Source organism: Limulus polyphemus, unplaced genomic scaffold (genome assembly GCF_000517525.1).
Source record: "Limulus polyphemus unplaced genomic scaffold, Limulus_polyphemus-2.1.2 Scaffold1461, whole genome shotgun sequence".
In the NCBI taxonomy this organism is placed as follows: Eukaryota; Metazoa; Arthropoda; class Merostomata; order Xiphosura; family Limulidae; genus Limulus; species Limulus polyphemus.
Window position 1 is genome coordinate 138,537 of NW_013667071.1, and position 13,243 is coordinate 151,779.

At 30.4% G+C, this 13,243-nt stretch overlaps 1 protein-coding gene across 2 annotated transcripts in view; it reads right to left on the reverse strand.

Annotated features, from left to right (window-relative positions):
- LOC106463687 (protein O-GlcNAcase-like) overlaps positions 1 to 13,243 on the reverse strand; it is a 38,258-nt gene that overhangs the window by 24,642 nt on the left and 373 nt on the right. For both annotated transcript variants that reach the window (XM_013923747.2, XM_013923746.2), the window contains exons 2-4: positions 5,627 to 5,678; positions 4,877 to 4,974; positions 419 to 549 (exon numbers count right to left, since the gene is read on the reverse strand). In XM_013923747.2, the coding sequence (XP_013779201.1) occupies positions 419 to 549; positions 4,877 to 4,973 (228 nt within the window). In that variant the 5' untranslated portion in view covers position 4,974; positions 5,627 to 5,678. The remainder of the gene's footprint in view (positions 1 to 418; positions 550 to 4,876; positions 4,975 to 5,626; positions 5,679 to 13,243) is intronic.

The window sequence follows — 13,243 nt, forward strand, 5'->3', positions numbered from 1 at the left end:
TTTTCCAAGATATTAAAGATCATAATGCAAAAAAACTAAATCTATCAAATGTAACAGGCTTTATGTTTCTTAAACTACGTGCATTTATGAAAGTTCTTATGAAGTTTCAAACAATTTCATCCATTAGTTTTATTGTTGGAATGAAATAGAGCAAGACTTGCATTGGCTACTAAGAAAGATAGTAGCTGGTGGTCATCGGGTTAAATAAAGGTACATTTTACCAACCCAATAAACTAAAGAAAATTTACAAACAATGATGTTAATTAAAAATAAATATAAACTACAAACATTTCAAAAAGAAAATGACATGTAACACTTTTATACTGATTCAGATTAATAATGCATATTTAAGTTAGCAGACCACCAAAACAAGCAAAAAAGTTTAATCATGTATTTCTTACTATAAATGCACAATCACCTGTTCAAGTTTCCTTTTCAGACAAGCAACTTCCTTCGGGTTTGAGTATCCTATATCCAGTCCAGGAGATAAGGCATAAATAAAAATGACACCATTTTCCTTTGCAGCTTGGATAAGCCCTGTTAGGTATTCTGGAAATAACCAAGTTTTCATTGCAAATCCTGTACTACTAAAAACTTTACAACTGATAAAAAACATGCACTGGAATAAATTTTAAGTTAACAATGTTATGAGCCAAAAACACAATGAAAACAGGATAGCAACCTGTATATTTCTCATGTACATTTTCCAAACCAAGGTAGCATTTTTAAAGTTGCCATATCTGTAACTAAACATATCTCTAAAATGTGGACTTTTAACATTTACAAAAGACATGTCTGAATCTTATTCTTAAACAAACAACTTGATAACAATCACTGTGCAAATATCCAGTAGCTTGGATATTTTACATACCAATATATGCCTACACTTGCTAGGCTGAGCAACCAATAAAAGTGGTAAAACAGAAAAGTTTCTACTTTTATAATGTTATTACAAATTTTTTTCTGTTAGATATTTTTCTGAAAATAAACATTACCTTGATAATGATCTCTCATAGTACATGGCAAAAGTGCATCATAAACATTGCTTTTATAGTTTTATATAGAACATGCATATTTTTTAATACTTGACAGAACCTTATCAGCAACATTTACACCAAGTGGCCACAATGCCTAGCTAATGGTTTAATAACTGAATTTGTCTATGTGGTTATTAATCGTTAAAGATGAGTCATTAAATGATACTGACCAATAATATTTTTCAGTAAAATGTCTTTCATAATAAGTAGAATATATAAAAAAAACAACTGCTAGTGATTACCTAAAATTCAAATATTTAAACAAGTGAAACTGGTCATACTGGTTACAAAAAAATCTTTCTCCCACAATAGTGAGGATATAGAACCTTACTTCAGTGTTAGTTAATAAAGCATCACTTCTACCATGATAAATATTGGGAACATAGAACATTACTTATTAGATCACATAAAAATTCATTATTATTATTATTTTCATTTTCAGAAAAATTAAAATCCATGTTTGTGGAATAAAGCTACTGTTAATTTATATTTTGAAAATGCAAAAAAACACAAGGCAATTTATTGACATGGTTGAACTTTATGTACTTAACAGATGCACTGAAAGATAACTCTTTCAACACAAGCTCGGTCAATTTGACAAATCACATGACCTCTTTGTACTTATTTAGTTTTTATAGAATTAATACTTCTGACTTTCAATATAGTGTGTATATCTTCACAAAATTTGGTAGTCTTTCAGTTAATATTACAAGTCTTTGACATATAAAAAATCATATCTTTTAGTGAAGTATTTTTAATAAAATAAAAATTTGTCCATGAATATATTGAGTATTTGGTTTTAATAGTCTGTGCGCAAAGTAATTTTCACGTTAAAATTAAAAATACTTTTCCTCATCTCAAAAATCTCAAATTTTCTTTGTGTAATCCCTAAAACCTTCTAAATGCATTTCAAACGTTTTTTTTCAATAAAACTTTATTGTTTATCTGTTAATTTCTCTATCTCAAAACAGGATCAGTCAGTTCGACCACCCCTCGTAACCACCAAAAAAATATAGAAATAAACCTAAATTCCCCTTTTTTCATTCTAGAATGACTTCAAACTGTAACATGAAACTACGTTCATTTATCCTAAGTAGCTCCAAGTTTGTAACAGTATACATCTAGTTATAATTAAATTTTATTGTTTTATTGTCATTTGAACCATGTATAACTACTATCTGCACCATTATAAGTTGTAAATCACTTGGGGAATGTCCAGCTCACATTATACTAACAAATTACATTACCCACGAGCTGCTTGTGTGTGACTCGTGAAACATTATTATAATATTATTATTTATTTTACCTAATCTAATCTTAACAAACCTAAAAGGATCCCCATTTTCACATTTTAGTTACTTTTATAGTTATACATAAAGAGTAAATATAGAAAACAATAAATAAAATACTTAACCAATCTTTTTTTCTTGTTGTCGGTTTTCGAAGAGAGCTAACCCTAATTTTTTTTATACAATAAAAAGTAATGCACTTAATAACTTTTATTTAATTAAATAATGCACCAAAGAATATAGACTAAACATTCAAAAAGTAGACAAATTCTCCTACATCTCAAAATTTTTCTGCTTTCTAACTATGGGACAAGAGTCATTATAAATTCATCCAAGCTAGTTGTTAACTTTCCCACGAGAATGATGTTGGTACTCTAAGACAAACTGACATCTAACTGTTCAGAACATAATGTTATACAATATGTCATTTGATAGATGAAAACCTCAACTTTCTACTGGTTATAGGTAATACATAATCAAACTTAAAAGAGAACAATCAACGAATTCTGAAAGAGAGGATGCGACAGGTTGGTGTGGCAGGAGGGTTCTGATTTTCTATTTGATAGCTCTGTAACCAAACAAAATTGAAGACTATAAAAATTATGGTTAGTCTGAGCAATAATGATTTTATAGAGTAAACTGGGGGGTGGTGGATAAAATAGGGATGATGACATGCTAAGAGTAGAAATTCAGGATTTTTTTAAAATAGTGCCTTGTAGAATTTACTTAAAACTTGTATACTATTAAGATATGGATTATTAGCTAAGATTTAATGCTATTCTAATTGGTATAACACAAAAAATTAGTTTAATAAAATTTTGAATGTAAGACACTGAAAACTTGATATGCGCAGTAATGGATACCTGGGGCAACAGGGTCAAAGCTTATAACAGTATACATCTATTTATTTATTTATTTTTTGCTTTGTTTTATTGACTTTTGAACCATGTCTAACTAATAATCCTGTCACACAAGTTGTAAATCATCCAGCACACGAGCAGCTCATGTTACCATATAGAATAGAATAAAACTCACCAACAAAATAAAAATATCCTACTCTTCTTATTCTTAGTACTAGCATACGAGCATTTTGTAAACTAGTGATATTTCAGTTATCTCACACACATACAAACACACACACACACAATATATATATATATATATATGAAATACACAAAACAAGCCAAAACAAACAAAATTAAAAATGCTGCATAAATTAAAAGAATCCCCAGGTTACAGGCTATCTGCTGTGTCCACCGAGGGGAATCAAATCCCTGATTCTAGCATTATAAATTCGAAGACTCACTGCTGTCCCACCGGGGGACTTGGAAGTAGAGGATACACCGTCTATCAGACTTAATCTCCAATCCTCAATCTCACGTGAAGAAATTCATTAAGAAAAATAAAATCATCAAAAAAAAAGTACAAGCTAGAAGAGCAAGGTGTAGGTGTTCAAGCCCACAACGTCCCACATCTATATCACCCTTCACTTAGTTCATTGTTCTCGAGGGGTATGTATTGTTTGGCAAGTGTTTCTCGCCTTGTATGTAATAGTTTGCTAAACAGTTAAATTGCATTTAGGTTTTAGATTTATATCTTAATTAATTATGTATTATTTGTGTTTTAAAATACATATTTGAAATGTTTAACTTGTTGTAGTTTGGCTTACCAAAATGTCTAAGCAAGATAGCATCATTTGTGTGTGTGTGTGTGTGTTTGGAATTTGTGCACGAGGCTCGTCCCATAACAACAAAGCACCGCATAAGACATGTTGTGGATCTTGGGATAATGAATAACTGACAAAGAATTAGATAGGAAAATTAAAAATAAACGACAAGTGAAAACATAAAGACGTGAAATTATGCATGACAAAAATAATTTAAAACTATTCTTCAAAAATTGAAAAAGGTATATACTTACTTCCATTTCTTAATTTTAAACATTTTATTGCACTGTACGTTGATGATGATATCTGGAGTTAATGATATAATAGAGAAAATGGAAAACAAAATATAAACATTTACCTTAAAAAACTTTTGATATTCATTTAGGAGGTTCTAGAGATTATGCAAATAAAATGTGGAAACTGTGAGATAAGAAATAGTATTTTTTATACTCAAAATAAAAATCACATGGCATGTAAGCTATTCAGATTAAATAATGAATGTTTTATTATAAATAGTATAAAAAATCATAATTAAATATATATTTTTTAAAGTACATAATCTTAGGACCATTCAAGTCAAATTTAAAACTATTTTATCAACTAGTTTCATTTTTATAAAGAACTTTCACAAATGTTGTATACCTACTTACAATGTAAGTAGATCGCAGTTAAAGGGTGAAGGATAATTGGCCTTAGAGAAGAGTACATGCATTCATTTCACAGGATGCAAAAACTAATAAAACTTTATAAAATGCTTAGGTGATGATTAATTCAAACAAATACTGTTATATTTGTACTACTACAGAATACAAAAACAAATAAAAATTATCAAGCTCAGTAAACAAAGTATCTTATAAACTAAATTATCTAGTGAAAATATTTACCTGCTTCTTCTACAGTATATAGTTCTCTCCAGTAAGCTCTATGTTTAAAATCATCTTTTGGAGCATACATGTAGGTGTTCATTCCCCATCTTTTCATCCTGTTAAAGCAAAAACTTGTTAAAATTATGTAAATACTAGCAAAGTACCTAGCTTTGCTCAGGTTATTAGGTTGATATATTCTAGATGACTATATCAGTGTATATATTTTGAACCTATTTTACCACAGAAGAACAGTCAAATTTTTAAAGGTTTATTTTGTAATAAAGGACTTAAAGCTTGAATAAAATAAAACTTCAAATCACAACACACATTATTATATTAACTTCATTAGCATACATTGATAGTAAAGGTGTTTAAATTTTGAATGTAACACAATGACTTACACAGAAAAGCATTTAAAGGAGCTTCCATTTTTAATGATGTATAACATATTACAAAATCCTACTTTTTTCTCATTCTGTATTATGTTTTTATTTACAATTAAAGTGTATATTATATAAAAAAACAATTCTATTAAACTATGATTTAAAGTTGTAGTGGTAGTATATGACTAAACAAAAAAAACTATTTTCAGGCCTATTTTATGAAGATTTAATTCAAAGTTGCAAAACAAGTCACAGGCCAAAGTTAAAAAAAAACAGGTCCATAAAGCATTTATTATTAACTCTCAGGAATACCAGTTGTTTTTCATAACTGCAAAATGAACAGTTTTACATATAATACGTATTATCACTGAAATAAAGAACTTACTTCTCAAACAAATCTCTTCTCTGTTCTGCTGTCCATGGTCTACCATAGAACCCTGAAATATAATGAAGTAACAGTTGAAATATCAACAGAAATAATACTGTTTTTATTATATATTCTATTTTCTTATGCTACATAAATGTAATAAATTATATTTTACTAGTTTCCCTCATTTGTTGAAATAACTATTTTAACAGTTTCTTTTTTGATTAAAAAAATTCCCACCTGAAATATAAAACTTATGGTACTACATCCCAGAAAGAGCTTAGAGATTTACTTGGGATGGTTTTTGTTAACAGTTGTGTTTGATTTATAAAAGCAGTACAAAGACAGCTTTTATAAGTATGGTGGAGATAATTACTATCTATTCATATTAGTTTTAACTAATATTTCACTGCAAAACATCTTTCAACAAAGTGGGTTAGGTCACTATATCATTAAGCCCATATTTGTTTATGGGCATGTTATGTAATAGCATACAGAATTGACAGTAAAATAATTGAAGAAAATAATGAGATAATACCTGTTACTGTAGTCTAAATTTCAAGTTACAAGTAATATTACATAAGAATGAACAGAAAAACTGTTGATTCTTACATATAGCATATCTCACTACCACCCAAACCTGAAAGAAAGTTGCTCCTTGATTTACAGGATGCCCTTGTCATTCCAGGCCTTTAGAAATGTTTCCCTTCCCAAATAAATGGCTTAATTTTTACAAGTAATCATATGTTTTATAACAAGCCTTCATGTTTGATGGGTACTATTGCACTGATGATCGTTAGCACCTGGAAAATGGATTTTGCAAGGGCTTGTAAGCCCACCCAACAAGTCTGTAATGACAGTGTTCATACAATCAGATGTTATTTGTTTACACAGGACAAGCTCACAGGTAATTTCATATGACCTTGGTAGCTGCTACAACTCCAGTACTATAATTTTAATTGGCCTAAACTAGTAATGTTATTTGCACAGTAATACGATATTTTTGAACTATTTTGTACAACAAATTTCAGCCCTTGACTTCTGCAGATGAGGAACTATTGGAGGGAAAGAAAAACAAAGGGGTCAGAGAAAGATGTGGAGGATATAGGTGATTCCTTGACAAGGCATGTGGATAGAATAGTTTGTGTGGTAAATAGGGAGAAAAGAATCAGATTATGTTAACTAGGGGCACAGATGGATGATATACTGACAGAGCAGGAGATATAATAAAGAGGGCTAACAGATGTAGTTTTGTGGTGCATGTACCAGTAATGATGTAGGGAAAGATAGGTCAGAGGAGCTAATTAATAAGTTCAAGGGGTTGATAAAGGCATTTAAAGAAAAAGACAGTAAATTAATTTTGTCAGGGATACTGCCCAGAATTAACTGTGGGGATGAAGTTATAAGTAGGTCACTAGGGCTAAATGCTAGGCTTAGGTTTGTATGAGCAAATTGGCTGGTTGGACTTGTGGGATCAGTTCAGTGGAAGAAGGGAGCTTTTAGAAATGGATGATTTACATTTAAATATAGTAGGGGCTGGCTTGTTTGCTAAGGCGATTAACTCAGCTGTAAGTGGTGAGGGACAGGAAAAACAAAATGCAAAAAGAATAAGAGACAGAAAAAAAGTTTAGCACAGAAAATGAGTATAGAAGTAGTTATAAGGGCAGACGTAATTGTTATTATTGTAATGCTAGAATTATAGGAAATAAAATAGATGACTTCAGAGCACTGGTAGAAATGGAGGATTTTGATATAATGAGAATAACTGAAACATGGTTAAACGTACATGCTTTTATGACATAAATTTCTTTGAAACACAGGGTTACAGGCTATATAATATGGATAGAGCATTAAACAGAGGGGGAGGAGTGGCTTTATATGTAAAATGCGAGTTATATTCTGTTGAAGTTGAGGACATGAAAGAAAATAGCAAAGAGATTGAATCAATTTGGGTTTCTATTAGTGGATATAGATGAAGAAATAGTCGATAAATTACTTAAATTTGCAGATGATATTAACTCTTTCAGCACAGGCTCGGTCCCTGGGACCGACCTCATAACCATTTTGTGCTTGCTACAGTTTTCATGGTACAACTTTTACACTATTAAGCAAATGTCAACAAAATTTGGCAGATTATCAGTAAACATTATAATGCTTTCTTAATACGTAAAATATAATTTTTTTTTAAATCAAGTTTTAAGGTTTGTAAAGCAATGTTTCTCTTTTGCCTTTTTTTTTCTTTTTGCATGTTGCCTATCTATCATTTCAATTGGAATAACCTTAATAGTGTTAGGAAGTAAAAGGATCTTGATGTAATAGTTGTTCAGTCTCTAAAGCCATCCAAGCAGTGTGCTGTTGCTAGTGGTAGGGCAAATAAGATTTTAGGTTGTACCCACAGAATTATTGAATACAAGTCTAAAGAGGTTATAATTTCCTTTTACAGGTCACTGGTTAGGCCACATTTGGAATATTGTGTTGAGTCTTGGGTCAGATTTTAAAAATAATATACATATATATATACTATATTGTTGTTTGGCTTAGGATTCTTCTAAAGTAGATGTCTGTGTCTTGTTAGCAATAAATGCAATGATGAATAAACAGCATACACTTTACTTGTCTTCAAATAATAAATATATATATATATATATATATATATATATTCGGAACAATTAAACGTATGTACAACAAAGTCTTCACACCATAGAGATTATTGGCATATCATAAACACTATTTATACACAGTTCGCTTCTTGTCAAAAGTCCACTTTGGCCTATACAATTACTTTAGAATTTCAGTTGACAAACCAAACTATCTACTCTATATTACTATTGTACTAGTATTCTGTGTGTGATTCACTTACAGTTGTGGCACAAGTTACTGTAATTTGTTTTGTCTTCTGAAGATCCTATGTTCATTTTGTCAAAGTGTACCCAGACTGATTCAATTACTTTAGAACCATGCTTAGACAGAATAAAATTATCCATCTTATCTTTTTTTTTTATACTGTTAAATGTTAGGCCTATCACTTTTACATTACTTAACTTCACACCAACTATATTCTCTTTGCTTTTATCTGTCTAATACTTCCTGGCCATCTCACGCTATTTATATCTTTATTACATAGTAATCTGGCCACTTTCTATATTCTTGACTCCAATTACTTATTAACAAAACTTTCTACAATTGTCTGCTTTTTACTCTTACTATAACAAAACTCAAAAATAATAAAATATTCACTCACAAATACAAATCAATCACTAATATTCAAACCAAACAGTCTTTTATATAATGACAGACTACTTACCTTAGGAAAGACACTGTATTGTTAGAAAGGGTTCAGAGAAGGGTTACTGGGATGGAGGGGTTGTCATGAAGAGAGGCTGAAATCTCTCAAATTGTTTTCTCTTGAAAAAAAGAAGAGTTAGGGGGGATCTGATTGAGGTGTTTAAGATTGTAAAGGGAATTGATATTGTTGATACATCATCTTTGTTTTTCATATTTAACATTGAGAATAGTAGGACTAGGGGACACAACTATAAATTTTGGCAGGGTACCAGTCATCTTCAGCTAAGACAGTTTCATTTCTCTCACAGGGTGGTTGGCCTTTGGAATGGGTTGCTTTCAGATGTTGTGGAGGCAGTAAATTTAAGAAAAAGCTTGTTAAGTATATGAATGATAAGAGCTGGATTTAAGATTTTCCTTTTTAATTATTTTCAATTTAGTTTAGAGAATGGAACAGCTGAGATAGACCAATAGGTCCCATGTTGTCTCAAAACATTGTTATATAGACATCCAATATTTGTAACTGAGAAATTAAATAAATGTGTAGTGGCATTTATAATGAAATATCATGCAAAAAAAAAAAACTGATCTTCAGAAATGTCAACTGGTTATCACAGTTGAAGTATGCAAACTTCGGGTAATGTTTCATTTCAATTTTGTTGGGCATTACTTTACAATGACATGGTAAAAAATCTCTCAGCCACCTATTCTGGATGGGTAAAAAGTGATTAGGAAAAAGATGAAAAAATTAGTATCCCCAAGGGTAACAAACCTTTAAAAAACATTGTAAATGGGAGGAGCTAACTTGACAGTTTGATAGTAGGTCATTATTACTTGTGCAAGTTTTAGTGCTGGGCACTTGATTACCGAAAAGCACTGATGAATGTCATGTAAAATAATCAACTAATCAAAATTATTAGATCATTCTAACTATACAAGTAACTGAAATATTGCAATTTTGATTTCTTCAACATTAGTTTCAACACATTCATGCATCCTCTACAGTCTAACATTGTCTTCTGGCAGGAAAACTGGTCAACATGTTTGTCTTGACTTCTAACCTCCCTCAGCAAATAATAAAGTAATCATCAAATCCAGCCATTTATCAACCTTGTTTCCAAACATCTCTCAAGCTACAACCTATCATTCTAAATGGCAATTTGTTCCACTGATTTACCATCCTATTGAAGAAAAAACTGTCCAAATAGATGTGTCCGACTTTTCCAAACCTTAAAATATATGACCTTTTCTTCTACTGTCCACAGGGATCTTAAAATAAAAATCTTATCTTTAACAAATGAATTCTGTATTTATTGTTTCAACTATATCCAGAGCTTGAGAAGTTTTTAGTACCCTTTGAAGTCTATATTTTCTATAATTCATATTAAAAAGATTCTTCTCAAAATCAACAAATAGGAAAAAAATTAAAGCAGACTTATGACTTCTATTGAGTATTCTGCTGTGTACCTAACAGATAAAATATTTCTTTAGAAAAGAAAAATACAACAAATTTATGTACATGCCATACTGAAATAGTATTATGATTTGAAAAGTAGTACTTGCTTTCATGATAATTTTTATATGCGAGTGACAATTCATGAATCAACCATTATTAATGAAGTTTTGAAAAGGGTACCAAGATGATAAACCAATTTATAAGTTTGTACTCTACAAGTAAACAATAAAAACATACTACAGGTTGCACCTTTGTCTTTTTGAGTGCCATATAAATTCTTCAAACAAAAGTGAAATAATACTTCAGTAATCAAACCTGAAATTTGTGTAATAAATTTTACTTTAATTACAGTATGTAGTATTTTTGTCCAACATTTTATTATTTACACAATTATAATTGTACTTTAAAGCAGACCTTTAACTTATTTACATACTGCCACATAATAATCAGATTTTAATTAATTGATTATTAATAAATAGTTTCAATTTATATTTTCACAACACCATGGCACACAAAAGCACCTATTTTTATTATGCATGATGCCAAAATATGACAGGGAAATAAATTTGTTAACCTTCATTCTCAAGACTATCATAGAGGATGTCTGATCATTGACAGTTACAGCCTATCAAACTTCAACCCCTTTAGTTTTATTTTAATCCATCAAATTACAAAATGTACATTCATGCCAACGTCCATGGATAACAACCACATCAGTTATTAAGACTTGAACACTATTTATGTTCTATGTATTGCTTTTATAATTTCAGAACTTGTGCTATGTTTTATAATATTCATTCCACTGATTCATACCTATGCTATACCACACACTACAGATCTGTTGCTGAACCAACCATTAGTTAAAGTATAACTACTATTACTAACATTAGTAGGAAACGTACATCATATGGTTGCATACATATTTCCTGTCCCAACTTTATTTTTACATTTTAACTCACCCAATTAACCATGATATTGCTAGTACTTAAGTACAATATATAGCTTGTAATACTAATAGTAGGAGGGTCCCAAAGAAATATATAGTTTCCAGCCACAAAAGTATGTGAATGCAAAGTCACAAATATACAAGTCCTATGTAAACAAAATACTAATTAACGTACACCAAACAACTATAAAATGTCTACAGTACTAATACACACTGAATTTGCATGACTTATTGGATCCAGAAGCATTTGCTACTTGAAAACACACAAACAAAACTTTAAATTAATTAAAAATTATTTAGCCATTGAATTTGTAGAAACAAAGCCATACAATAAATTTGGTGGTGCAGATTACATAATGCATAAACCGATACAGATATGTCTGCCTGAATCAAACTAACTTCATGTCAAAAAATAATGAATCAGAAACAAACAGTTGCTATGTCATATCACTGGGCGTGGCTAGAGTGAAAGAATGTGTGTAAGAATAGATTAAAAAAGATAAAAACTATATATACACTGGTAATAAAATCTAGGAGAACCTTATTTTGAGATAATAGTCTATGATAAAAGTGGTATGAATGATGTATCAATTACATTATGACATGACATAGAACAGGTAGAGGTTACTACTGTTACATATCTGTCAATCACAGTATTTCAACTTCACAACCAATGAGATTGCAAAATCTCTCCTATACTTTCATACTTCATTATTAAATATTCTAATTTCATTTACCCATATAATATCAATCCACATGTATGAGTTTGAAATTGAATGACTATATTTGGACTACACTTTATCTTGCCTTTACACAGGTGTCACATAGTATCACCATCAGGTTACCAGGTAAAGCAATAATTTGACACCAATCACTGTCATTTTGTCAACCTTCATGTGTGATTTTTTTTTCATTATTTAAAAAATCATCGAAATCACCTACTAAGAGTTATATAGATATGGCACAGAGAAATGAATGCAACTGGTGTGTAGACATGCATTATTTAACTTCAACAACTTCAAGTATTGATATGATTATCATCCAGTGTCTATATACAAATGTGGATAACTAAGGCCAAGTAAAAAAAAAAAAATAACACGTTTAGCGTCTTCGCCAATTTTTTTTTTGTCACCCGTCTCCCACACACACACTAATTTTTTTTTGGCTATTTTCTCCTTTTTTGAATAAACGTTTTCGATCATTCAAAGAAATAAAGACTTCAGAATAAAAAAAATGAGATGAACATAGTTGATTTACTTTGCCCCTTTTTTTTGTCATAAATTATTTCATTTTGATGAAAAAGTGAAAAAAAAAAAACTTCTGTGTAACATGGACCCGTTGAAAATGAAAACATGCAACAATCGTGAAAAACGGGTGCAAATATTTTAAAATGAAGTCACGTAAAGAAAGACCTCCTCCTTCCTTTTTTCGGAAACTCAGAACGCTATATATGTTTGTTTGTTTTTTACTCGACCTTATGCTATTGTACATACACACTCGCAGTGAAAATTTTTTACTAAACTGAAGCTCGTTCTATAATTCATTGCTACATCACTTCCGTCCCTATGTAATTCGTTTGATTTCCTTACCCTTGGTTACACTATTGAGAAATGTTTGGACCGCATAGAACTATGGGATCGTCTTCCCCAATTCAACAAACATGGCGCTTTGGTCTTGCGTAACAATGTTTGCTTACTCAAACTGTGGCAAATATTTGTAATGTTATATATTATAATTGCAAAGAAATAACTAACTACAGAATTACTTTTCAAATACTTCAAAATATATCCTGATTGTGAATATCCAAAGCACATAAAATTTGATTTCCTACTTATAGTACTACATTGCTCAGCTTATAATGGTTGGAGACGGCTTGAATGGGTAATGAAGAAAAACTTTTAATATAACAGCAAATGTACAACGTTTCGACAAGGTTCTGTCATCATCAGGT